Source organism: Lampetra fluviatilis, chromosome 11 (assembly GCF_964198595.1).
Source record: "Lampetra fluviatilis chromosome 11, kcLamFluv1.1, whole genome shotgun sequence".
NCBI lineage: Eukaryota > Metazoa > Chordata > Hyperoartia > Petromyzontiformes > Petromyzontidae > Lampetra > Lampetra fluviatilis.
This window is the reverse complement of record NC_136285.1, coordinates 5,093,720-5,121,291: the sequence shown is the minus strand read 5'-3', so window position 1 is coordinate 5,121,291 and position 27,572 is coordinate 5,093,720. Positions and strand designations below refer to the sequence as shown.

Sequence of the window (27,572 nt, the reverse complement as noted above, 5' to 3'; positions counted from 1 at the left end):
CAGACGCGCCGGAGTCGACCAAAATGCGTACGTCCACCCCTTGTATAGACCCCGGTACAGTGGACGAGCCCGTAGCGGCCGCGACGACTCTCCGTGCCAACTTGCGCCATTGCGTGACCGAGCGACAAGGCCCCGTCGAAGGGCATGCTTTAACCACAACGTTAGGATGGCGCAACGACGGTGATGGGTGAGGTGTAAAGCCTTGCCGAGTGTCTGGTGCGTGCCGACATGCCTGTTTCGGAGGATCTTTAGCCGACTTGACCGGTGCCGAGGCCTCCTGCTGCGGCGGAGCCGGGAAGCGGGCCCAGCAGTCTCTGGCGTAGTGGCCCCTACGCCCGCAGCGGAAACATTCGGCGTCGTTGCGCCGAAGCGCAGGCCTCGCCTCCTGACGGCCCCGTTCTGGTAGCGCCGCGCGCGGTCTCGGCCCGCCGCGTCCCGTCCATGGAGCGGAGGCGGCCGTCAGTTGTTGAGGGCCCCGGTCATCCGGAACATAGACAGCCTGCGCAGGGTTCCAACCCAGCGCATCCCCTTCTTTGACGGGCCCCCCCGTCCACGCCGCCACTTGTTTCCAGCGACGGAGGTTGAATTGCGCATCGAGACACTTAGCAGCCGTCCGGGAAGTTAGCTTCTCATGCCCACACACAGGCATGGGGATCCCTAGATCCCGAGACAGCTCCAACATTTTCCCTAATATGAGAGGCTCGAGCAGGTCCTGTGGCGTCTCAGGATAAGCTGCCATGGCCAGCTCCAGCACCGCACCCCTGAACGCCACGGGCGACTCCTCTGGTGCTCGTTGTCGTTGAGCGAATCGCCGATGCGCATCATCTGGTGGCTCATAAGCATCGGCCATTTCTTGAAAAACACCACATAAAGTTGCCTTCTTATCGGTCGTTATGGAACGGAAGAATCGGACAGATTCGTCGTCCAGGAGAGTCGGCAACACCTCCAAAGCCTCCGCATCGGTCCATCTTGCTGTGCGTACCGCCGCCAAGAAGCGGCAGGCGAACGCGCTCCAGTCCCCACCGACGGAAAATTCTTTAACCGTTGTAAGGTGGCGACTCCGACTCCTCTTCCCGCCGTCTTCCAATGGTGGTGGTTGTGATGGCAAATTCAAAATGGCGTCGGCCCGCGGCGTGGCCAAGATGGCGGTTTGGCGCCACGGAGCGCGCAAAATGGCGGCCTCTTGCCGCGTGGGCAATGGCGGCGGCAGGACAGGCAACGTGGCGGCCCGCGGAGCACCACTTGCAACATCCATCGTCCCTGGCGCGACGAGATGGCATAGATGCGCCAGGACGTCTATAAGTGCCTCCAGTTGTACCGCCATCGCTTGCCATCGTTGATCCGCGTCTGATGATGTCGACGGACCCGCCACCGCGCCAACATCCTCCACTCCCGTTCCCGTGGTCGCCTCAGCCGGGCTCTCCTCCACCACCCCAACAGGATCCGTGGTTGGAGGGAGTTCGTCGTCGTCGGACGAAGAAGCCGATGCAGGCGCCGGATTAACTTTCTTCCTCACTTGTTTCGACATGCCGTTGCACTTCCGACACCAGTGTAATAAACGACTGGACCACGATGTCTGGCTCAGTGTCCTTTATTCGGTTCGTGCTGTACACCCACACGGCTGTCTTTACTCTGTAGCTTCTCCACGGTGCTGACTCCAATGTCGGCCCGATCCACAACAGCAGCTCCGCTGCTGTTTCTCTCACACAGCCCCCCTTGGCTGTACTCGCTGCAACTCCTCTCCCTCCGCAGCTCTGACAGCCTCTTGCTGTCTCTCTCTCTCTCCGCTGCTCCTCCTGGCAGCCACACCGCTGCCTCTAACACGCAGCCCTCTCTCTCTCTCTCTCCGCAGCTCCTCCTGGCAGCCACACCGCTGCCTCTAACACGCAGCCCTTCTGGCTGTCTCCTCTGCAGCTGCACACCACTCCGCAGCTTCCTCTTATCTTCGGGGTTGGCTCCCGATGGCCGTCGGCGCCCCCCCCTCTCCACACTCGCCCGCGTGGCCTCACTCTTTTCCGCTCACACCCCGACTGCCTTCCCCTTCCGGTTTACCCGCTTAAGGACCCGAACCTTCCCCCCACGTCACATGACTCCACCCCCCGTGACGTCACATCCGGAAGGTCGCTTACGCCCGCATTACACCATTAACATTCCCTCCCTTTGTTAATGCTACCCCCTTCCCCCCTCCCTTTGGTGCTGCTGATCCTGCATACTGCATGGGCATAATATGACTTTGAAACCCCCCCGCTCACCTCCTACGCATTTCCCATGAATATGCTAAATTCCTCTTGATATGCACATTCTTTTGTTAAGGCGCTCTTCTTCCACCTCCAACCCAGCTTATATATAAGCTCCTAGCTTGGCAGTGTCTCATTCTTCACCTGAAGACGGCTGCTTGCGTTGTAGCCGAAACGTCGTGAGAATAATTTTATTATGTTTTATTTGTATTATTTTATTACTTCCCTTCTACGTGACTTTACCGAAAAAAAAAAAACAAGAATATGAAAAATGTTTCACTTAAACCAATGTTTTGTTACATTTGTAATGGGTACAGTTGAGGCGCACACGTGAAACTTGGAGGCAACACGTTTTATTAACTAACGCAACAGGTAACTCTAAACTTCAACAGGTTAACGACATAGGGTGGTGATCACCGCTCCTAACTAACTATATACACTTGGAAGGATGACTATTTACATATTGGATGGGACAACTATTAAATCGGACCAGGACAGCCAACACGCTGCCTGGTCCACGTGCACGAAGACCGGAAACCAAAGACCCACGAAGACGGAGGATTTATTCCCAGGGATGAACAACCCCGATCCCCACCGGGACTCGGCTTTTATCCGCTGCGGCGTGGCCAGGCCCTGCCCTTAGCCACGCCCCTTTTCCAGATCTTTCTCGACGACTCAGGACCCACATCACGTGTTCCTCTCACCTCCTCCCTCTCGGGTTCACCCAGACTGTCATCACCTCACCCGACCTGTTCCCTTTTATTCTCATGTAATGAGTGGCTCCGACACGGTAAGAACTTCAAGTTATTTATTAAGAAATCTTTCGGTACAGTTTCGGTTTCCTCTCTCTCTGCGGATGTTGAACCACTCGGGTGGCTGCGCTGCCCCGCGCCACGTGGCGCTCGCCCGCTCACCAACACGCCGCTGGCTGACGGCGCGCTAGGGAGCGGCTGGAGGTCGAGCCGCCACGTGGCTGATGGAGATGGCGGGGCAGCAGCGACGGGGAGCTCCTCTTGATCTTCACACACCGACCCCGCATGTTGCTGCGCCCCCGGCTGATATTCGCTCCTCGGCGACTAAGCCCCGCCTCTGGCCACGCCCCTCCTGGAACCTTCGGGAACGTTCCGGAGGCTTCCCTGGTGGATCCGCCCCATCACCTTTACCCCAGATACAATCCCTACTATAGATAAACCGTAACTGTATAAACAATGTACGCCCCACAATAATACAGGAGATGGTCGCTCTTATTACACTCACTCAGGTGCCAGGAAGAGAGGCTCCGCCCATACAGTACCACTCACTCGGTACTGTTGCTACACTATAAAGGTAGTCCCCGACTTACGATGGAGATGCATTACGACAACCCCATCGTAAGTCGAAAATATCGTAATTCGAAAATGGCCTAGCCTACCCAGGAGTCTTAAAGAATGGTGATAATTTAGCAAAACAGAGCAATTTACCGTATCGTACTGTATGCGTACAGTATATCCCGGCAGCGTCCCAACGTACAGTATCGTACCTCGTACGCTGCTGCGTTTGCCTGCCGTGCGAAATGTTAAATATTTTACAATTTTTGTTATATCGCTATCGCCATCGTAAGATCGAAATATCGTAAGTCGGACCATCAAGTTTGTTGCATGTCGGGATGTATGCTAAACATTCTGAACAGACACACATTCACAAATTTCCCTTTTATATACATAGATGATAAAACTGTTCACACAATGCAATACAATTTAGCTGTATAGAGTACCAAAATGTGAGCGTCCAAAACGTATTTGGTCACAAGCAGAACAAATATCCAACACGTAAATCATATTTCCATTTTTGCCCATCCTTTCCAAATAGAAATATCATTTGGATTTATCACAATGTGCACTTTCAATTATTCTTTGGTTCTTTGGTAAGAACCAAAGAATCATTCCTGCAGTCACAAAAGCTCCAAATAAAGTGTGCACTTTCAATATTTGTCATATTGTACCACTATTTAACACCGGTTCTCTTTAACTTAACATATGTGTCAGAAATGTTATACTCTAAGAATACGAGACGTTACTGCTGCACCATATTGGACAGAATATGGGAAATGAAAAAACATGGTTTGGTTCAGTGACTCATCCGAGATATCACTCCACTTAAGTGGTTGCTGCCTGGCAACGTATGTGGTGTCCTGACTTTAAATTTTGAATTTATTCCAGAAAGCCGAAGTCTACAGACTCCAGCAGCAAGGGAGTCTTATATTGCCTTGCATTGGCCATTTCATTTTAAAGGAATGTTTTACAAGTGGGAGGAAACCAGAGTACCTGCGAAAAACTCACGCACATTAATAGACAGACCTCTCACAAACCCTAGGAGCTTTATTTTCCACTTGACCATGATGCAGGCCTGTTGATTTGTGAGTATTCCAACACATTACAATATCTGTCTCTCTCTCTCTTTTGTATGGCAGGGGGAAAAGGTACATTTTTTAAACATTTGATAGTTGAATGGTAAGTTATTTCAACCAATCCAAGGAGGCAGTCAACACTATATGAATTGAAGTGCCACTGCCAGCATGTGTATGGATAGTGCATTAGCCGGTGATGTGGTTTGATGGTTTGGATTCACCACAATCCCAGTTTATTGATTTTTTTACATTCCGTTTGTGGAAGGTATACGCGCATTTCCCACGTTGCGTTCGAGTGTGGTTGATTTTAAATCTAGATTGAAAACTATCTTTTAGAACTACTTTTTACGTTTAGCTTTATGTTTTTCGCCCGCACCTCTGATTCACACGGTTGGATAGTTACGGTCCGAAAGAAGTTCAACATACATGATTGTCGTAGGACGGAGAAGCCTGGTCCTTCCACAGTCGGGTACTCGATGACCTTTTTGATTGCCACATCCAAAGTCATACCCCACGATTTCGTTCAACTTTTGCACGTGCCCGCAAATTTCTGTATATTGATCCCTCGTGGTTTTGTTTTCTTTCGGGCTTGTCCGATGTGGTGGCGATAGATGAGCATCTGGTCGAGAGTAACTCATAAGTAGCGGGGGTGGTGATCGTGTGTTAGCAGTGTTCCACAGAAGTTGACATTGAATATTTTCGTATATATATTGGTCGTTGTTCAGGTAGAAAACGGATAGGATGCTCTTGGAAGCATTGGGCTTAAGCCTCCAATTCTTAAAGTCTCCTTATAAGGTCTTTTTATCTTTTTCGATGATCTTTCCCATGTCCTGTTTTGTCTGGGCTTGGGTTTTCAGCGAGATGTCATCTCCGTATGTGAACTTGCGGGAGGATGTTGCCCGATTGTTGCTGGTGTAGAGTTTAAATCGCGCTGGGGCAAGAATGGATCCCTGCAGGAGTCAATTGTTAAACCTTCATGGGCTTCTGGCAGCTTCACCAAGGTGGACGGTGAACCATCAGCAGCTCAGAATTGCTGTGATGAGTCTGTCGGGCAACAAGGCACGGCTGTCGGAATATTTAGCAGGAGACCCTTCCGCCATACGGTATCGTATCCCGAGAGGAGGTCGATGACCGCCGTTGCTGTTTTGAGCGGACGTTTGAAGCCTGCCTCCGTATGACTTGTTAAATCAAAGCACTTTATCACAGAAGTTTGGGCCCATTTTGTACCCGGCTAGTTCCCTGGGGACTACATCCTTGAGCATAGGCTTCCACCTTTGAAGCAGGAGTCGCTCCCTTAGCTCGTAGAATGACGCTGGGGAGGGAAATTGGGCGGTATATTTTAGCATCAGATGCGTTCTTACCAAGTTTAAAAATGGCTACAATCTTCGCTGCTTTCCACCCCTTTGGTACGACAACTAAGCAGGGGATTTCGTTGAAGAAAGTGGCCAGCCATTTTCCCGCTTGTAGTCCCTGTGGCTTTGCCGTATTTCATCTGAGCAATACCAGAATCTACTCCCCCCCCCCCCCCCCCTATTGAGAAAGGACCGGAGAATGCAGAGTTTTGTTGCCAGCGGTCGAGAGTGCGGTTGAGGTTTTTTTTTGTAATATTTTAAGTGTTGTGTTTTTTGTCGATTGGCGCTCGTGAATTTCTGATTAGCTGTCCAGCAATGTCATCAGGGCTGACTCGGGAAAGTTTGTAATCTGGAGTCGCTGCTGTACATGGCACGTTCTTGTAAAGTTAAGCGCCTCTGCTGTTTTGTGCCACCTGTCTGTTCACCAAGCTCAGTGACTCGAGCAGGGCTTTTGCGGTGTCCTTTTTTCTGATTGATATTGAATTGTTGTATGTGAACATATCCTTGGTCTTAGCCACAGTTGACTCAATCTTAATGATGGCCTGTTTACGATGTGTAAACATCAGTGCTAGGAAACAAAGATGACCAAGCATGAGTGATGCCTGTTAGATTTGCACATTGTTTTAATTTCTAGCCAAAATAGGTGTGTAGTGAGTCCAACTGAGTCGCAGCCGTTGTTCTTTAGAGGCAACACATTTATTTGTAACATCAACATGTAACAAAAAGGGGTAACTGCCCCTACACTAGATACAGCCTAGGGTGGTGGCCACCCAGCTAACTACCCTATACGGAGGAGATACGAAGGGTCTGACCCTCACTCGGGTCCCGGCCACTTGTTGATGCCTGTAGAGCGTCCAGCTTGTAGGTGTAGAGCTTCCAGCTTGTAGAATGCAGCGACCCTGGTCCCTCTCAGGGACCCACCTTATATCCCCCTTGGTCGGGGCTGCTCCGCCCTTGGTCCCGCCCGCCTTCTCGAGCGTTCTAGCTGTCTCTCGATCCCTCTCGAGAGCTCTCCCCGGTCAACCCGAGTGCCATGGCCCGGGGCAACCCTGCCCCTGGGCTGACACATTCCCTCTTGTGGGAACCCGCATGACACGCTATGCGTGGTGCCCGAGCTATCCCAGTGCACGCCAAGCCCCGCTAGGGCTCGTACTACACCCGCCTACGGGTTGTACGCGATGGCAATGCATCGCGTGCCGTGGCCCTCTCAGGCCGGCACCATACAGTGACATGCCCGATGTCACTATAGGTGCTCACCAACTGTGTTTCTCCCTATCAATGAGGCTAAATGCAGGGATTCTTTTTAATTTCCCGTGTGTAATTTTTATATAATGGAAAAAAAAATCTAAATCCGATGCATAAGTTGAGTCCTACAAAACATTCCACGGAGTTTACCAGTCGCTGTTTTAATTGGAGTTTCAAAAGGATTCTGAAATTCTGAGGGTTTGTTATTAATTTTACAGAGTGACCAAGAGGTCGCTGCAATTGCTCACTGTTCATAATCCAGGCTAAGAATCTCTTGAGTCACCTCCTGAGGCTTAATGAGAATGTCACTACGTTTTACTCTTTGGTTCTTTCGGTAAAGTCACGTAGGTATAAATTACAATTAATTAAATCATGACGTTTCGGGCGCAACACAAGCATCCGTCATCAGGTGGGACAACCACAGCAAGAAACAATTGCTGAAGTTCGCTTTGCCATATAAAACTGGCATGCCAGCTTGGTTGATGTTATATCTTAAGGAAAATTATCATAATGGTGTCGGATTGACATCTGTGTAGCTATAGAGTACCTTTCCGTCACAGACAATAGAATGCCATTGATTAGGAACTAGGAGCTTGGCTTTGACTCGAGCAGGTGATGTTCTCTACCAGATTGTATCCATTTGATTTGTGGAGCAAAGCCTTTTCCAGAAATACCAATAGCATAAGTGAGGCCATGCAAGTGGTGCACATACAACAGTTGAGTTTGTTTTATTGCAGTGCAGGAGGCTTATGCTTATTCCATTGATGCTTCACGTATATTATTCTTGTTTTGTATTGCATCATAAATTTGTTTTTGTATTGTAACGTTGTGCCCGGCTGTACAGTACTGCAAATGAGGTGATGATGAAATGTGACACTGATAAAAAAGCATGGTACACTATTGTACGGAGCCATGAGTTTAGTTAAGCATATTTGACCCTGGGAGTAGGTCCTTACTGTCGGCATAGATGGAAATATTTTGCTTTTGGTGTCACTTTTAACCCCGTTTATTTGAATGCACGTGGCTGCTTTTATTCTCAAACATACAGAGAAGAATACTCTGAAGATAACTGCAACTGCTGATAGCTTTCAAGTTTCAGAGACATTTCATGCATTCATTGTGTTTTTTTTATTATCTTGTTTAAAGAACGGGGCTTTCATTGTGTGTTGTCTTTGTTTCTGATGTGGCTTTTTTTATAGACTATCTTTGTATGTGTGCATGTGTGTATGAGGAGCAGTAGCCAGCATTCTGCATTAAGATCCAAGCAACCTGAGTTTGATTCCTGGCCATGTAATAATATTTGAGTGTTAAGACTTTTTAAAAGGGTTCTTCATTTGGTTGTTTGGTAACCTCCATTTAAGGAGTGTTTGGCATGTGAGTAGAAACAGGAACTCGACGTACGTGATGGAATATAAACACTGAAACGCTTCGCATAGACACATTCAGTCCACACGGACTCAAATCAGTGAGTGGAACAAATCTATCGTGATGTCTGCCATTTTTGTACTGGCACCTCGCAGCCCTCAGCAATACGCCTACAACACCTATACACTTGTAATCAACCAACCAAGCACAAATCAGGCTTAGCTTCATTAGCTAGCATGGTCCAATGAGATTTGGGGCATACAGCATAATTTTATACGTACGTGTACATACATCGACCTACGTGTACGTCGTCGGAACAGAGCCGGAATAAATACTAGAATAAAATAACTTTATCGGTACCGAGGCTCCTACAAGGCCATGCGGTAGGGCATGTTGCACAGTTTGATGTAAGCTTATCATAGAGTGCGGTCGTGTCGATAGAGTTCTCTGCGGTCAGTACAATGTCTTGAAATGCTGCAGCGCTACCCCTCTCTTTTTAAAATTTACATAAAACCGCTTGCGTATTCCGAGATTCAGGGGTGAACAGGACCCACCCTGCAACTTGCAGTCTCGGAAGGGGAAAGGGTCAATATCTGACCTATTCTGCACCTCCTTTATTGAGGACCATGTGAATTTAGTACCATGCGAAGTGTATGAACATCACCGCCTGGGAGACAGAGAGAAGTGGTGCTAGCCACATAATTCCACAATGTTGCTTTGCTTGTCTTAATAGGTGCTTGCAAACGGCTCATTGTCTGTGCATTTTGTGTATTTTTTTGCAGATATTCATTGAGCGATCCAGCAACAACAAGCATCTGAATACAATCAACATCCGGCACATTGCCAACTCCATCCGAACCCACGGCACGGGCATCATGAATACTACGGTGTGGGGCAATCATTCACACTCTCCCTCTTTGTTAAATGAAAACTAAAGAGAAAACACATTGCTCTTATGGATACGCATGGGCTACCTGACACACGTTTGATCTTTAGCATTGCGTAAAAAAGACTTGAAGTGACGTTAGGACCACAAGTGCTGTATCCCTGTGTCATGGCACACTGTAATGTAACTTTGCATTTTTTTTCCATTATTGATTCGTAAAATGCATGTCAGATTGGTCACATAACCCATGTGCCAGTTCACACAACCTATGTGGTGTGTATACAGGGCACACACTCTGTGTTTGGTAGCATCTGCCTTTAAAATGCTTTTTCATAAAATTGCATTGGGTGTGTGGCGTGACAACTTCCCCAAAATGCAACACTTCTCCCAGTCATTCTCTTCACAAACGTAATTTTTTCCACCAATACACACGTATAGTCAGTTTTTACTTGTGTGCCACTGTTAGCCTCTTCCGGCTGTGGTTATCCCGATGCTGATTACTTTACCAATGCGATTCTCGCTATATGTCTGCATGCTACTTTGTGGTTTCTTTTAAATTAGGTATGATCCAGTGATACGTCAATTGCACTTTTGTGATCATCACTTCGCTTTGTTGGTGGAAATATATCCCGTGTTTTCTATGGTGTGGGCCTCTTCCTCAATAGGACAATGATTGGTCTCCTTCTACAAATTGGTACTAACTTTATCGATCCTGTAGAGATGATGGGCTGAGTTAAACTCCCAAACTGTGATTTTAACTCTCACAACCTTCTGATTGTGACTCAAGGATTCTTACCAAAATAAATTTATACACACATACGCAAATATTTTCCGTATTTTATTCAGAGGATTGGTCCCACTTATTTAATAATGTTCACAATTGCACAATCTGCGCCAATAACCTTTAGTCATACTGTGAAGGGCAGCGTATACATCAAGCATAATTTATTCCACTTCCTGCTCTTCATCTGAGAAACAATTTTTTCGTATTGCCTGAAACAACAAAGAAGGCATTTGGAGTAAGAGGAGAGTTACAAAAGAGATAGAAATGCATAATAAGATATTGAAGACATATATATAACTCTGTAAATTGATTCACAATGATTGAAGATGTCATACCAATGAATTGAGTGTATATCAGTAAAAATAAGGTTGATGATTGAGAGTTCACAGATGGTAGATCCTCTTAAAAGACACATAACAGAGATATAATCTTAAAATGAATGGAAGAATCCTATGCAGATCTTAGCAACAAATATTTCTGTCTCTGAAATAAAAACCCTTTCTCAAATCGCACGTATGTCAAATTAGTAAAAAAATTAGATTCCAGAAAAATGCAGTGATTTCATGTTTGCAGTGTTTGATCTCGCTCTGCAATCGCCTTCTTTCGCCGAAGCTGTGTTCCGGTGTCGCTCTGCAGGTGAACTTCACGTACCAGTTCTTGAGGAAGAAGTTCTTCATCTTCAGCCAGTTCATGTACGACGAGCACATCAAGTCGCGGCTTATCAAGGACATTCGCTTCTTTAAGGAGACAAAGGACCAGAGCAACCCAAAGGTGACCTCAGCATAATTGTCGCTGCTTGTAACAATCTCAGCCCAATCATAGATGACTGCACAAAATATGCCGTTGCATTTGGTTTTACACTTGGTTTGGCTAAATTCTGCCTCTTAGAATAACAAGAAATATCTAGTTTTACTGCCATGTGACAAAACAGTCCTTTTGGATAGTTTTTGGGAAGGTGTGTCCCCTATTGTGTCAAGGGTTAAGAGCACTTTAAGGATTTTTGTGAGAATTCCTGTGACAAAATATTTTTATTGTGAAATTCCCAACATAGGAATGTAGAATTTCTACCATAGGATTCAGTGCCATTTGCAAATGGCGTGGCAGACTTTACGCACAAGTTGAAAACCTCCATATTGCCAATTTCAGCAGACGTATGATTAGCTATTCACATCGTGGAAAATAGTCTAGCATAAACTCTTTTTAAAACATAAATATAGTGTCTATGCATCATGGATATTGATTCACGCATATCTGCGTGCAAATAAATAAATAAAACAGTGTAAACAATTAATCACGCCTGCACTAACATTCACAGCATTTCTAGGCTTTTAAGAAAATACCTGGACAAGTGCTATGGAAAAATGATTGTTTTGTGGTCATAATACAAATTATCTATGAGGTGTTGATTAATGTAATTTGGAAATACTATCAAATTTGCATATGCTGTATGACAATTGCATCAAAGTGAATATCGTATTTGATAGTTTAGTCAAATATACAATAACACATTTTAAATCACAAAATTAGTTGATTAGGATAAATTAGTATCAATGTTCACACCCTTCCAGCTTGTGTGATGGTCATGGTTATATGATTTACAATTCTGCTTGCTGGTGTTGGCAGTACCCGTTTGAACGTGCAGACAAGTTCAACCGCGGCATTCGCAAGCTGGGAGTGAGCTCGGATGGACAGAGCTACCTGGACCAGTTCCGGCAGCTCATCAGTCAGATCGGTAAGGTTGTGTTCTTTGTACGTCTGTGGTGTTACCTCGAATAGGCACAATGACGTATTTGTCTGACCTTTTTCGCCTCTTGCTGGAGGGAGGAAAAGTTGATTTTTTTATTAAAATAATACACTGAAAATTAGGTTTTGTACCCTGGTGAAAACGTGTTTCTCTTGTCCCATACTGCTGGCCACACCGGTCTAGTGTTATCAAAACATTCAGAAATTTCTCTCAGACCATGGAACGCGTTGCGGATGAGGTTTTTAAAAGCAGGCACTAAGTGCCCTTCACAACCATATTCGTGCTTCCCCATCGCCTAACTCTTTACGGACTGCTTCTTGACGATATGTACGTATGTACAGTATGTACTCAGATGCATTGCGGCTCTTGAAATACTGAATTTTGTACCGAATTGGAAAGAAATGGCTCTTCTTGTTATTTTGGTTGCCGACCCCTGGCCTAACCCATTAGCCTCACTATTGGTAGCAAAGCACACTCCCAGTAGGTGGACACACAAAGCATGAAATACTCTCTTTCCACGGACACAAACAATAGGCAGAGTTTGACTTCTATATTTGGGGGGGGGCAGGGGTTCGTTTTGTCTCACATTAGGAACCGCCGGTGCATATAAATTAATGTCTTTTTAATCTTAATTGTGGACTCCTGAAAATAGATTAATAATGGTGGCAAGTTTGGGGGGGAGGGGTAGCTGTGGGGGTGTGCCCCCGCCCCAAACGTCATCCATGGACACAACTTAGGCCATGTAGAGAAGAGGGGGAGAAGTGAGAAGTCTGACACTGAACAGAGCACAAGGAGTGGACACTCATATTGAAAGTGTAAGTATATTGAAAGGAGGCTATGGACACAGGCAGAACTAATATATGCCATTTACCTCTTCATCGAAAGATGAACCCTGGCAGACTCACCCAATGATCGCGAGAAGTAGCCGTTTGTGGGGACGCATGGGTGGGGAACTGGTGGCCAGCAGTATGTATGAGCGAAATGAGTTTTTCCAAGGTACCATGCCTCTTTTTTTCATTATCGTATACAGCCGGCCACCGGTCCAATGTTATTTGTAACATTCAGCAACCATAGCAGAGCTGGTACCTGGAGGAGGGAGAGGCTACTCATTAGATGGCAGCAGTCAACACCGCTCTTCCGAAGAAGGCGTCTTGCGAAGCCAAGGTGTCCAGTCTGTCATACTGGACAACCGTGTGTTTAAATTTAGATTTAAAGCTTTCGTGACTGCAGGGATTCATATTCTTGGTTCTTTCGGTAAAGTCACGTAGAAGGGAAATATATATTTATTATTTTATTATTTCCCTTCTACGTGACTTTACCGAAAGAACCAAGAATATCAACCGTGTGTTTGGCGACCTCCAAGTAGCCGCCTTGCAAATGACATCCACTGACACGACATGTTGGATGCCCTGGCCCATGAAATCGCCACTAGCCTAGTGGAATGGGCCATCAACCCCACTGGGGGATCCTTCTCAGCTGGCGAGTAGAGCAGTTCCTAATGCACTCCTTTGGCCACACGGAATTACAGGAGAAACAGCTACTGCGATTTCCGCCAGCCCGCTGTCCTCTGGAGATAGAATTTGAATGTTCTCACCGCATCTAAGGTGTGGAGCGCTCTTTTGTCCAAAGTGAACAGCGCAGGACACATTGTAAAATGCAGCTTCTGCTGCAAATGAAAGGTCGAGGCTACCTTAGGCAAAAATTGAGGAGAAATCGTCAACGCAACCTTGTCCAACTGGAAGTGCACGAAGCGGTATGGGCCGACAATGCCTGCAGTTCTGCCGCCCTTTTGGCCATTCACGATGGCCACCAAAAAGATGTTTTTTAACCCTTTCCCATTCCGATGACGTACTTCATTGAAATGGAATCGTAAGTAAAAGGCCACGTTAGAGGGCGTGTGGCACAGTTTGGCACCAGCTATCATAGGGTGCGGTCATGTCGCTACAATTCTCTGCGGTGAGTACAATGTCTTTAAAAACAGCGGCACTATGCCTCTCTAAAATTAACGCTAACCACTTACACATTCCGAGATTCAGCAGTGAATGGGACACACCCTGCAACTTACAGACGTCTCAGAATGGGAAAGGGTTAAGGTCACTAACCACTCTGAAACCGTAGCCATCGGTTCAAACGGGGGAGGGAGGGGGCACATGAGAGTATCCAGCTTAAACCCCAAGGGGCCACCGACGCTGGCCGCCTAGTAGGGCTCCCCAGAGCCGAGGCTCTCAGGAGCCGAGACAGCACTGATGAAGAACCCACCGGGACTCCGAGCACACGGTCGTGAAAGTCAGAAATAGCCAAAAGGCGAACCTCTATGGACGCTGTCGACCTGCCGCTTAACAACTGTTATCTCCGCCTGGAGATAGGCAGATTGAAACAGTGGCACATTTCTAAATCAGAGCAATTTGGTTATGAGCAGAGGCAGGAAGGATGTGTGCAGGATGAGAGGCTGGAGATGCATGGAGCAAGAGAGGCAGAGTGTGGTACAGTCGACGAGATGAATGCAATGAGAGAGAAACAGAGAGAAATGACAGGTTATTGAGTGCAAAGAGCAGAGACATGACGTGGAAATATATTGAGAGATAAGCAGATGGTATGAGAGAGGTAATGCAGTGAGAAACTGTATAGAGAGATATGAATCATCAGAGTTGTAGTTGGCGTGGGAGAGAGAGAAGCAGAGTATGAGAAACATTGTGTGTAATTCATGACTTTTATAGCCGAAAATGTAATTCCCTGAATCATGGATGTAATCAATTGTTATAATGCCCTGTAAAAATATTGCACTTTTTCACTGTATTATTCCATCGTGTAAGAAAAAAATTGGCAAAGCTCATTGCACCAGGTGTCAAGTGGAGTAGGTTGATGGTTTCAGCCTGGTCATCAACAACATTAAAAGCACCATTACATTTCTAAATCATATTTGGCTAAATTACAGCAGCGAGAATTAAAATATCAGTTTATCATGTGAAGAACGTTCCTGTTTGCAGCAAAGCAGATGAGAAATTGCTGCCCCCTTGTGTGGATAAGAAATCTTTTGAAGGGATCTCAGAAGTAGGTTTGTGTTATCTACTTCCACAGACCGTTCGCCAACATGCAGTTGGATTTTCTCATGACATGACGCCGATAGCACACTCGATACTATTGTGAAAAGAAAAAAAAAATCCTTGAAAAAGTATTCATAGTTTGTGTCATTCTAATTGAGTAATGTATTGTTGGACAAATCCCACTGTGATGCATTGGTTAAATATGGAAGCTTGTAATTAGCAGATTGCCATTTCAAATCACACTGGGGTGAAACAATTAATGAGACGTCACCAGCGGTTGTTCTATGGAAGAGACTTCCACTGACGCATAGGAATATGGAATTCACTTACTCTTGGTCATTGTTAAATGGAGATCGGCATCATCACATATTGATTTGGACAGGAAATCACTGTTGGCATGTTTGTTGTTGCAAAAAAAGAATCGCAAATATGTTTAATAACACATCTAAACTATCCAGTAACATTTCAAGTTAATTCACTTTTATTTAGGTATTTTCAATTACACATCCATATGCCTGGATATGCCGTTATTGCTTGAAATTATGCGAAATACAGGTGGCCACAGTACTTGCTTTGAACCAATGGCATGTATTTTTTACACGTAATACACTCGCAGTAATAACCAGGTCGGCCTGCTGGATTTGAACCACAAACACTTGGGCCATGCCACTGCCTCTGGCAAAGCCTCCCAAGCCAAGACCCTCCTGAAGCTGCTTGGGGGCTCAATGAGGTTTTTTTCTTGATAAAATTAACACGTATGAAATGTATGTCTTTTCTACACGGATATGCAGGGAATGCCATGGGCTACGTGCGTATGATCCGGTCTGGAGGACTCCACTGCTGCAGCAATGCGATCAGGTTTGCCAATTTTTCAGTTCCACTATGCATGTTAAGATAGTATGTGATTATATTGCATTTAGGCTAATTCAATGAACAGAATTATACAAACGAAACGGTGGGAAAAACATTATAAGCATCGCAAATGAGACGGTGAATATTACACGGAAAAATAAATTTGGCTCAATTGCCATATGATATATAATGAATTAATATACTCCTTCATCCTTTGATTGGAATGGCTTTTTATTCATTGCTGGTTTTGCTCTCAACTTTTTCGAGCAGCAAGTGTAAAGTATCGTCCGCAACTCTTACACCATTCAATCAGGCTGTCATCTCTGTCCTTTGATGAACATCAACTGCCCAGAAGAAGAGGCTAATATAGATTGTTATTTTATACTGTAGTGGTAATGACAGCGATGATGAGGTTTTTTGTGCTTGTGAATAGCCTCTCAATCAGCCATCCAGTAATTTACGCATTGAATTACCAAAGCATGCTGCTTCTTCTCACATGGCAATTAAAAGACCCTGTGACGTCAACATCGTCAATGAGAATGGTACACAAGTGTGCTGGGTTTTTTTTACAACACATGGTTAATTTGCAATATTGAGTGTAAACACTGTAAACTTGCCCTACAAAATTCTGGATACCCATGTCTCCTGCAAAATAGGGAATGCATATAATTGGGCTTTCAACTTGCAAAGTGCAGGACATTAGTGCCATTTCAGGTGAAGTAAGTATTGGTAAGGCAGTGCCTCACCAAAGTTGGTACATCAGGATTCAATCCATGTTGGACCAAGTCTTCAATGATTGCTAAGGTGTCAGGTACAGGAACCTTGGTGAACAGAGAGACTACATCAAAGCTGACAAGCAAATCGTCTGGAGACAGTGAGATGTCCTTGATTAGAGAGACCAAGTGAGTTGAATTAAGTACTGCTGAGGAAGTCTTGCCCGTGAATGGAAGCAAGGTCTCAGACAGAAATCGTTCTAGTTTGTAGGTAGGTGAGTTGATGGTGGAAACGATGGGACGGAGTGGAGTACCTTTATGGATTTTTGGAAGACCATAGAATCTGGATGGTCTAGCAGCAGAAGGTTTAAGGGAGAGCTGCTTGTTTCGTTGGATTAGAGAAGTCGAATTTGTGATGATATTGTTGGTTTTTGTAGCCAGGCGGTTGGTAGGATCTTTCTTGATTTTGGTGTAACTGCCATCATTAAGAAGGTCCTGGATTTTGTTGTTGTATGTGGTTTTATCCATGATGATAGTAGCATTGCCCTTGTCGGCTGAGAGAATGACTGTCATCTCTCTTTTTCAATTTGGCGAGTTCAGAGCGCTCGTCTTTGCTTGTTATTTCCCAGTGGTTGGGGTGATAGCTTTCTGGGTTGTGTAATCTGAAGTCATCTTGAAGGCTTTGTGTACGTGCTCCAGTTCACTGACTAGGTGGTGATGGTCAGAAATACAACGAGCTCTAAGGTGTAGAGTTTTGATGAGGGAATTCTTCTGGGGTGGATGGTGGTGGGAGTCAGGTTTTAGGTAGGCATCCGTATGGGTGGCTTTCCTGTAGACAGTGTCCCATTGAGCCATCAGGTTTTTCAATTAAAACATCCAAGAATGGTAAATTGCCATCCTTTTCCACCTCCATGGTGAATTTGATGGCTGGGTGTATGGAATTGATGTTGTTGAAGAATTGATCCAGAGCTGGTAGGCCATATGGCCAGATGACGAACGTGTCATCTACGTCGTGATATTGTTATCATTATTATATTCTTTTATATCTATGTGGCTTCACCGAAAGACCCAAATAATATGAATTCCTGCAGTCACGAAAGCTTTAAGTCAAGTGTTATAATCAATTTCGCACATTAGGGGTGGATGTCAGTTTGACTCCCAGTTGGCACTGTGGACCACTCACTGTTTGTAAACTCCCACAGATTTGTTCCAGACCTTGAGGACATTGTGAACTTTGAGGAATTGGTGAAAGAAGATGGGCTTTCAGCGGAGGCCATAGCAGCTGCGAAGTGAGTTCAGCGTTTTGTTCAGGTTTTAGCTCTGCAGAGCATTGTGATTTCATTTCATAATTTCATTGCTCAGATATAATTATGCAAAATATGAAATCACAAGAAGATTATAACAACTGTCCTTTAATTGGCACATGAAATGCTAGATTTTTAATTTGGGTAGTCACTCGTATTAAAATCACATTTTTTATTGGAGTGAGTTGATGTTCTCAACCTGTTAAACAAACTATCATTTGAATCTAGTGTTTTCTAGAGCCCAGCTCAGCTCTGGTCACTAAAATGAAATGGAATTTTGCCAGGCTGATTATAGGTTCGAAAAATGTTCCATCCTATTTTCTTGAGAGATAATAATTGAAATATGAAGCTTGAATTAAAATAAATTTTCACCCCATTGTCAACATGGTCTCTGTGTGTGTCCCTTTGAAATGTTCCTGGGCAGGCACCTAGATGCAGTCCTGGGAACCCTGACAAGGAACTTTGCAGAGGGAACTGAGTACTTTAAGATGTTGGTGGATGTCTTTGCTCCCGAGTTCCGCAGCTCCAAGAATATGCATCTCCGAAATTTCTATATCATCGTCCCTCCACTGGTAAAGGAATAAACAGCTCTCATAATGCACATCTAACAATAACATTTATTTTTTCCAAAAGAAATGAGTTTCAATATAACACTCTTTGAACATTCATGCTTAAGATGTTTGGCCATTTTTTTTTACAAGTGAGGAAATAGCACTGAGAAATTTCGATCAACTGGTTCATGAACCCATGTGCTGAGGTGTCATCGTCAGGCCACCTAGCAGGCCATTGGGTTGGAATTTTAGCAGAATATTATTGTGTGATCCCCACCAATCTCCTCCAGAGTACTTGAGTATAGTCAGTAGCTGGGCATTTTTTTCACTAATGGACCACGCATTAAGGTTTTAATGTCTCACTTGACATTTTAATTCGTGAAACTTCCTGAGGTTTTATCAAGAAGGTTTGGCGTAAGTTGCAATCGCTTCCATCGGAACATTTTGTATGTTGCTCTTGAGTTTAAGTTCTGCCAAAATTGAAATAATTGGTGCTCTTTCTGTTCCAGTGATTACCGTGTTTCATGGTACGGTGTTATGCCCTCTGGATTTGCCCCAAACACTACGCTGAATATAAATTGTTGGCTCCCACATATTACTTGCTGGGCTTACCTCTTATGCGTTTGTCTGAAGTACAGGGGTTGATATATTTTGCATTGTAGGCAGTTTATTTTGACAAGTGGTGAGAGATTAGGATGTAATCTAGAAAAGTTTTAAACGGCACTATTCTGTATGTGGATGACTAACTTTCATTCATAGCTGGCTCAAATATCAGATTTACAGTCCCCTATAAGTGCTTGCTTGCCTTACAATGTAATCTGTAGCTTGTGCATTCAAATCCTGGTTGGATGATGACTGAGCAAAATGTTGTTAAAATCAATACAACTTCGTGGGAAGTCAACAATGATCATCCTATAGAGATATTGGTCTCCACCATAGGAATGTGGAATTAGCATTTTAGGCAAAGGGCCAATAACAAAGATCACTTGAATCAAGTGGTTATTTTTATGAAGTTCAGTCATTTTTTGCCAAAATGAGCAAATTTGGACTTTCGAAGAGATATCAAGAATGTCTATCTTTCATAACCATCAAACTTTTATACATTACCCTAAGCATGTGCATCTCCCCATGAATATAATTCAAAGTCAAATTAAGGTGTATCTCTTCTTCATTAAAAACATATGTAACACTCATATATTTCTGTTGGCTGTGGGAGACCCTGAGCCGGCAAGGAAAATTCCATTACTGAAATAGTGGGGACCGGTTTGTTGGCAAGACAACTGCTGTTGACTTCTCACAAAGTGGTACACATTCTCAGCACTTTGGAGACATGATGGGCTTGCCTTGGCTACCAACCGGGGATTTGAGCTGGTACCTTGTCTATCAACACTGATGGCCATAGTAAACGTTGCATTGTTGGTTGAAGACTGCTGTATTATTGATTTTTTTATTTTATGCCATGGTCTTTTTTTAGACACTAAACTTTGTGGAGCATTCCATCAGCTGCAAGGACAAGCTGAACAAGAAAAATAAAGTGGGTGCTGCCTTCACCGATGATGGCTTTGCTATGGGTAAGCTGTATTTATTGAATACAATTGTGAACTTGAAAGCGATGCTTTGGAGGACAAAACACATCCAAAATTGAATACTCTTCACCTCGCTTTGAAAAATGTACTTGTGCAGCTGAAAAGGTTATTGCGATAGCAGGTTTGAGGATATTTGGTGCTGTTATTTTTGATAGCGCACTTTGCACAATGTTACATTCCAAGATGACTTCGTAGTTGGAGAATGTTGAAATGTATCCTCCTATGAAATTGACAATAGTTAACAGTGACTAAAAACACGTTTTCTCAGAGAGGTGGCCTGGTGACTGAGGGCTCAGAAGCACAAAGCCACTACTGCTGAGATCCACGAATAATATCCAGGTTCACATACCTGTGGATTCTCAAATGTAGCATAACCAATAGCTGCCCAAAACGAATATCACGTTCATTACTTTTTTTTACTTAATCTTGTCAAATTCCAGTTCTGAATGAAAACAAGCAAGCCATTTGACTGCTATGTCTCTGTCTTGATTTGAAGCTTTTGTGACTTCAGGAATCCATACTCTTTGGTTCTTTCGGTAAAATCACGTAGGTAGAAAAACAATAAATCACGACGTTTTGATCGCAACACAAGAAATCGTCATCAGGTGGGACAACCACAGCAAGAAAAAATTGCTGAAGTAGGCAATAGCTCTGCTGTGGCACGAGGTTATATAGGCCTCGGCAGTAGGGGGGGAGAGGAGGCGGGGCAGAAAGTGGACCCCGCAACAGCACCATGGTCACTCTCTTCCCCCCTGCAGCCGACCTCTCCAGTGCTGCCGTGGTGGCCTATTTTACTCCAGTGACCCTGGTGCTGCTGCTGCGGGGTCCACTTTATGCCCCGCCTCCTCCCCCCTTCTCTCTCCCCCCCTACTGCCGAGGCCTATATAACCATCTCCCGCCTATTCTAGATTTGAAGCTTTCGTGACTGCAAGGATTCATACTCTTTGTTTTTTTCGGTAAAGTCCCGTAGGTAAAAAAATTTAATTCAATTAATGAAAACAACTAAATTAAATCACGACGTTTCGGGCGCAACACAAGCGTCGTCATCAGGTGGTCTACTGTTTTACTGTCTGCCTCAGCAGCAGACCATGCTTTCCCACCGGATGACGGACGCTTGTGTTGCGCCCGAAACGTCGTGATTTGATTTATTTTATTTTTAAATCCTTTATATTAAGTTCACTTGCTTGCTTGCTTGCGCGCTTACGACCGTGCAAATCTTTCGGTCGTTTTTAAATCCTTTATATTAAGTTCACTTGCTTGCTTGCTTGCGCGCTTACGACCGTGCAAATCTTTCGGTCGTTTTTTAACCCACTTCCCGTGATCCAATCGAGCTGACATTTTGCACACAGACTCGTTGTGCGTGACAATGTATTTTAGTGAAAAAATTTTTCCAAAATTTTACACTTTTTAGGAATTTTTTTTTATATTTAATTACCAATTGCTTAATGGTGGCAGGCAATCATCTGACCCATAGGTGGCAGCCATCTCAAGCCAGAGGACGAGAGGACTCTAGCCGCCCGTTTCAAAGACCAATGTGGGCTGGGTTGTGGCCCATTGAACACGCATATAAAGGATTTATAGTGAAAAACTTTGTTTTTACGGATTAATTTTTATACCTACGAGACTTTACCGAAAGAACCAAAGAGTATAGTATGCCATGTCTCTATTCACGCATGTGGGAAAGTGAATTGCCTGGTGTGTGGATAAAAGTGGTCACTTGAAGAAATTTCAGAAGTTCTATAAAATTGCCTTCATTCTGGGCAATACACTGCTATGTGAGAGCTCAAATGTGTACCTCATTTCATGATGTGACACAGATAACACAAGTAGGATAAAATAGAGTATAAAGCAAACGAAATTAGCAATCAATGGTGGCTTTCCACATGAATTGCATTTAATATTTTGGGTTTTTTTCAACACTACACATTTTCAAAGTATTCTATCATGAAATGTGCAATGGCTTCATACAGAGTTATGTCCTTAGATGTTGCGAGGTGACACCAGACTTTTCAATAACGTTTTCACATATATAGAGATTTTGTCAATTGTTTTTATAGTTGAAAACTTAATTACAAAGGACTAAAAGTGCAGTGTCGTATTTAAAAGTATATAAATAGCAACCCACACATCCTTTGGACGCGACTGTCCATCCGTCCAGCCCTCCAAACTTAAATAGAGCCCTGTCTCTCTCCACCTTTACCTTGCCTTCTCTGTGACATGTATCGCAATTTGTCCTGATTATCTCACATTGTTTCTATCTGTTTCTCAATGTTGTCCCCTCTCCTCCCTTTGCTGTATGTCACCCACTTTCCTCCCCCTTATTTCTCCGTTTCTCTCTCACCTATCGCTCTCCTTATTCCCATCTCTCCCTTTCTCATCTCAATCTCTCTTGCCTCTCCCTAGCCTCTTTCCACTGCTCGCAACGTTCCCTCTCTGTCTTCTTTCCGTTTTGCTCTCTTTCTACTCCGTTACATGCCCTTTGACTCTCTCCCTGCCCATCTCCTCACCATCTCTCCCTCTCTCCCTGTTCTCTCTTCCTAATCTTCCTCTATATCCCTCCTCTGTCTCTCACCCACACCTTGCTCTATCTCCCTCCCTCACCTCCCTCCTGCACCTTCCTCTGTCTCTCTCCTCTCTTGCATTTGCGGGGGATACGTGTCTGGGGAGGAAGGTGGGTTGGGAGGAAGACGTAACGTCAGCATGCAGTAATCAGTCTCAAAGCTGTGGGATGCGGGTGATGTCATCCCGCCGATGTGCGTGATAACACCATCACTTCGCATGTGCACTTGGCACCCAGCATGACAGGTATCCACCCAGGCTATCCAGCTATAAAACGTCTCGTTTAATATGAAAAAAATGTCTTTGCAATACGCATTAATTGCAGACATGTATAATGTTAGTATATTCAAAACTGCACAGTGACATGCACATTTACAATGCGAAAGCAAATTTTCTTGGTTTGGTAATAAACACCCAGAGTTTTGTAGGCATGGCCATGTGGATAAATGTTTCCAAATGCATCACTTGAAGGAATTTTCACGGAAGAAGTTCCGTGAAAATCTTCTTACAGGCACATATTTTTTCCAACCTTTACCCCCATGACATCAAGAATGGGTTTCGAGGGTGTCCCAGGAAATAGTGTGTGGCTATCTTATGAAATGGACCTCCCAGGCCTCGTTTTCCAACTCCCTTCATGCTATTTCAGCCTATTGAGGTCGACTTACCATGCCCGGATTGTGAAACTAGCATCCTTTCCCGATGGCTGTGGATACGTGGCATACATAAGAAGGTAGCGTGAGTCGATAAAATAGCCCCGATGAAAGGGGTGGTAGATCTCATGGGATCAGTTCAGCCTGATAGGTTTGCTTTTGTGTAAATTACTAATTATTGAGTGAGGAATGCTCAGGGCTATGGCCGGATAATCTCTTTTTAGCAATGATGGAGGCAATGAGGACATGTAATAACTTCTCACTCTCATTAAGAATAAACATTTGTTTACGGTATTAAAGCCTTCAAGGTAATGTATATTTTAACACATTGGTATATTCAAACTTACTTTCCTTATATAGAGGCGTAGATGTGGTGACCACGCTTCTGCGCTCTTGTGCAAAGTGGGGGTGGGGGATTACTGAGTCAACGTACATTGTGCATGCGCATTATGCGAGCCCTTTGATTTTGTACTTCCTGTCCTTTGTGGGTATTAAAATAGCCGTACCAACGGTAATCCCTATTGAAGTATGGTGCCCTGTATACGCATGCATTTAAATAATGTATTATTTGATAATTCGCTTCCGCGCAGCACTAAGTGGGTAGCTATCCGAACGGTTAATATTATTTATATTTATTTCAATTTCGATAGATTCTCTAATTAGTCGTGGCCCGTAGTAGCTGGTTTTGCACAGTACTTCAACATTATCAAAATCAATTGAGTGTCCTTGTTGGCACGCGTGTTTTGCTACTGCTGACAGTTGTATTTGGGAGTATTTAATAGTTCTCTGATGTTCTTTTAGTCTCGTGCTGATCATTCGTCCTGTTTGCCCAACATAACATTTCCCACATGCAGTTCATCCTGTACACACCTGTTGATCGCTTCGGTAGATTGGAAATATTATGGCTTGGCTCTCCAACACACCGGTGTGCTGTAATGGTGACGAATTGGCACGTTCTGTTTATGTGACAACCCTTACTAGTTGACTGTGTCGGGTGGTGGCGGTTTTTAATGACACAATTATATATTTTCGCGATCTAACCCAAAAAAAACTCTGTTATGGATGATATTGGTCATGAAAGCCTAAAGTGTTAAACTCAAGTTTACTTTTATGCTGGTTGAGTGTACAACACCTGAAGGCAAGCTGTGAAATATATAAAACAAGTGTAATGATGATGATGAAATTTTAAACAGTTAGTCATGGTCTTTTCCTTTCGGAACTCATGGTAAAAATAAACACTGGCCCTATCCCAATACTGAGCAGTGCTCATCTCAACTGGAAGGCCTCAGCCATTGGTGGAAATTCCATTTGTCTATGGAGGGGACATAGGACAACTTTTTCTAGCAAGTCAAGCTCTAAACACAAAACCATTTGGCTAGACCATGATCAACATTGTCTTCAACATATTCAATGTGTTGTACTGCGGTGAATACAATTGTCATGCTGCTCAACTGTTTTATTATTTAAAATGCAGTTTTTAAGAGCTCAAGCAGTCATGATTTGCAATGTTTAAGTGTGCAGTTGATATGTTTGCTGATAAAAATGAATAGCAATCATGAGATGAATGAAAATAATTATTAGTTTTGATTGCTGTGGTGTTTGCAATTGCATATAAATGCAATCCTGCTGTTTAAACAGCATTACAGCACCGTCCAGCTCCACAATCACACATACCCACGCAGCCTTGTCAGCTCTGAGAAGCAATTATTTATACTCCCTGACGTGAAGATTACTTCCTCAAATTAGTTTTACCTGCTGGGACCTCCAAATTTAAAGTTTCTTAAGAGTGAGATGGCTGCTAAAAAAATTATGAAAAAGATGCCAAATGTGGTCCCGCCTGCCTCTTAACTATATTACTGTCACCATGCTTTTTAATTTCCTTTCGGTTGCTGGCTCCTGATTAACACATAGACAGCTGTGTAGCTTCACAATACACGATGGAATCATGTGCGTTAGCACATTTACGCCATCGTCGATTTTAGATGCTGTGCCGGTAGACTGAGCTCGTGTAATTGTACGGTCCAGGAATCACAAAACAGATCACCTGTTTCACTGCGCCACAACTTCCAGACTGTAGACCTCTTAATCTTCAGCATAAGTGTGTGCTACATTCCTGAGATTGCTGGCACGCAGATTCAGTCCAGGGCATCTTGGTTCTTCTCCCAATGCTTCACAATCCAACGGACTTCGTGGGCTTAACCCAGCCTACTCCATCTCCTCCGTTAACCTCCCCCTTCTTATCCTTCATGGCCAAGGGGGAAGCAATTGCAAAAATAAAGAAGAACAATCGTGCGTATGTATGGATTCTGTGACGCTTTCAATTGACGTGACAACAAATTCACACACGATGGCACCATGGTGGGTGAGCACACTGTGCAATGTCATCACGTTGGTCGAGAAGGCTCTTGATTAATTCCCGAATAGCAACACTTTTTTTATTCTAACATTTAATTCACATTTAATTATCATGAGTTATCATGGCCTCCCATGTTACAGACAGCCAATGCATTTGTAGTGTGTAATTACTGAGGCGCACACACTTTTTAGCGGAGGCCACGCATTTAATAAACAACTCAGTGATCACTGTATTCTCTTGTTAAGTGTGGCTATACTGTCCTAGACTGTTCACTATGTGTGTGTGAGTTAGCTAGCCAACGGGTTTGTAGCACACATGCTACCTAACCCACGATTCCCAGCTAAACCTACACGACGAACGAAGAGCAGGCAGCGAAGAGCGAAGTCTTCTTCAATTGATCCCCAAAACGAGCCCCGAATCCCCTCGGCGCTCTCCCTTTATCCCCTGGCCGCCGCCTCACGCCGCCCTCGGCCACGCCCCTCCTGTATTCAGACCAGGGCTCCCCGCTCCCGGTCATGTGTCCGTCAGTCCTCCAATGGAGGCTCACGGTGCTCAGCGTGGCTGGCGCAACAGCATAGAGACCCCTTTGTGTGTCTCTACACAATTATGTGTTCAAGCATCGTTTGAAAGTGTTTAAAAGGTTTATTTTATATCCGGGTTACATGCGATGAGAAAACTGCAAGCTAATATCTAATATTATTTTCCGCTGTGACCCCTTATTTTGTCTCTCGAAACTTTAGACACTTTCATTGACCCAGAATGCCCCAGTCATATAAGAAAACAAATGAATACAGTATAAACGAAAATGTACCATTATAGTATATACTGGTACATTATCGTAGAAATTGGTACATTATCGTATATACTGGCATATTATAGAATATACTCCCTCTTTATTTCTACCTCTCCCCTCTCCTATCTGTCTCTCTTGCCTCTTCCTAATCCTCCCTCCTACTTAATGTCGCTTTCCCTTGCACTCTTTATGTTTTGCTCTCTCTCCTCTCTGTTTGATGCCCTATCAGTCTCTCAACTCCCCTCTCCATTTCTGTATCTTCCTCCCTCTCACTCCGACACTTTCTACTTCTATCTTCCTCCCTCTTCCCCACTCACCGTTATCTCCCGACCTCACCTTCATCTATCTCTCTCCCTCACCTCCCTCCTCTATAACCCTCCTCTATTATCCCTCCATCACCTCTTTCTATCTCCCTTCCTCACCTCCGTTAGCGCGCACGAACCCGATTCAATGCTGTGGGATCCAGGTGATGTCATCATGCAAATTCACGTGCTGACGCCACCACTGCGCATGAGCACTTGGGCATGCGGCACCCAGGCAGACGGGAATCCACCCAAGTCTTTAATTAGTTTCGTTTGTTGTCCTTCCCCTGCATCTACAATTATCACGGTTGGCTATGTACGTTGCGAAAGAAGTTCTCCATACATACTGAAAACATTTTTGTATTATGATCACACGTGTGTGCAATAACGTGGAATATCTATTATCACTAAATATATATTTCAAACAATTTGCATTTAAATATTAAGCACTTTACTTATGCCAATAAATTATTTAAATTATCAATCAAATACATTTTTCAATCCACTTCACCATGCTGGCCAGTGCAGGTTTGTGAATGGTGTCGTGGGGTGGCCCCCACTTGGTTAGATATCACTTGCCACTGAAGTATGCTCTGGCCGGAAATGAAACCAGTGTCCTAGCCGTTGCGCCACCACTTAACTCCTCTTCACAGTCATTATTATTTAATGAAGTAATTAATATGAGGCAGTGGAGTAGAACCCTTCAGATTGGAAGTTTTAAATGAAAGTATAGTTGTAGTGAAAATACATTAACTAAACAATTTTCGTAGATGCTTTTCAGATTCGGAATTTGCAAATATTGTCTTTGTAGCCGAGCACAATGTTTGTCTATATATTTATACATAGCTTTAACCTTTGTTTTG

At 44.2% G+C, this 27,572-nt stretch overlaps 1 protein-coding gene across 2 annotated transcripts in view; it reads left to right on the top strand.

The window, feature by feature from the left end:
• Positions 1-27,572, top strand: part of WASHC4 (WASH complex subunit 4) — a 107,585-nt gene that overhangs the window by 67,890 nt on the left and 12,123 nt on the right. For both annotated transcript variants that reach the window (XM_078860831.1, XM_078860830.1), the window contains exons 24-30: positions 9,368-9,472; positions 10,892-11,026; positions 11,879-11,987; positions 15,835-15,901; positions 17,811-17,897; positions 18,337-18,484; positions 19,938-20,034. In XM_078860831.1, coding sequence (XP_078716957.1) covers positions 9,368-9,472; positions 10,892-11,026; positions 11,879-11,987; positions 15,835-15,901; positions 17,811-17,897; positions 18,337-18,484; positions 19,938-20,034 — 748 coding nt within the window. The remainder of the gene's footprint in view (positions 1-9,367; positions 9,473-10,891; positions 11,027-11,878; positions 11,988-15,834; positions 15,902-17,810; positions 17,898-18,336; positions 18,485-19,937; positions 20,035-27,572) is intronic.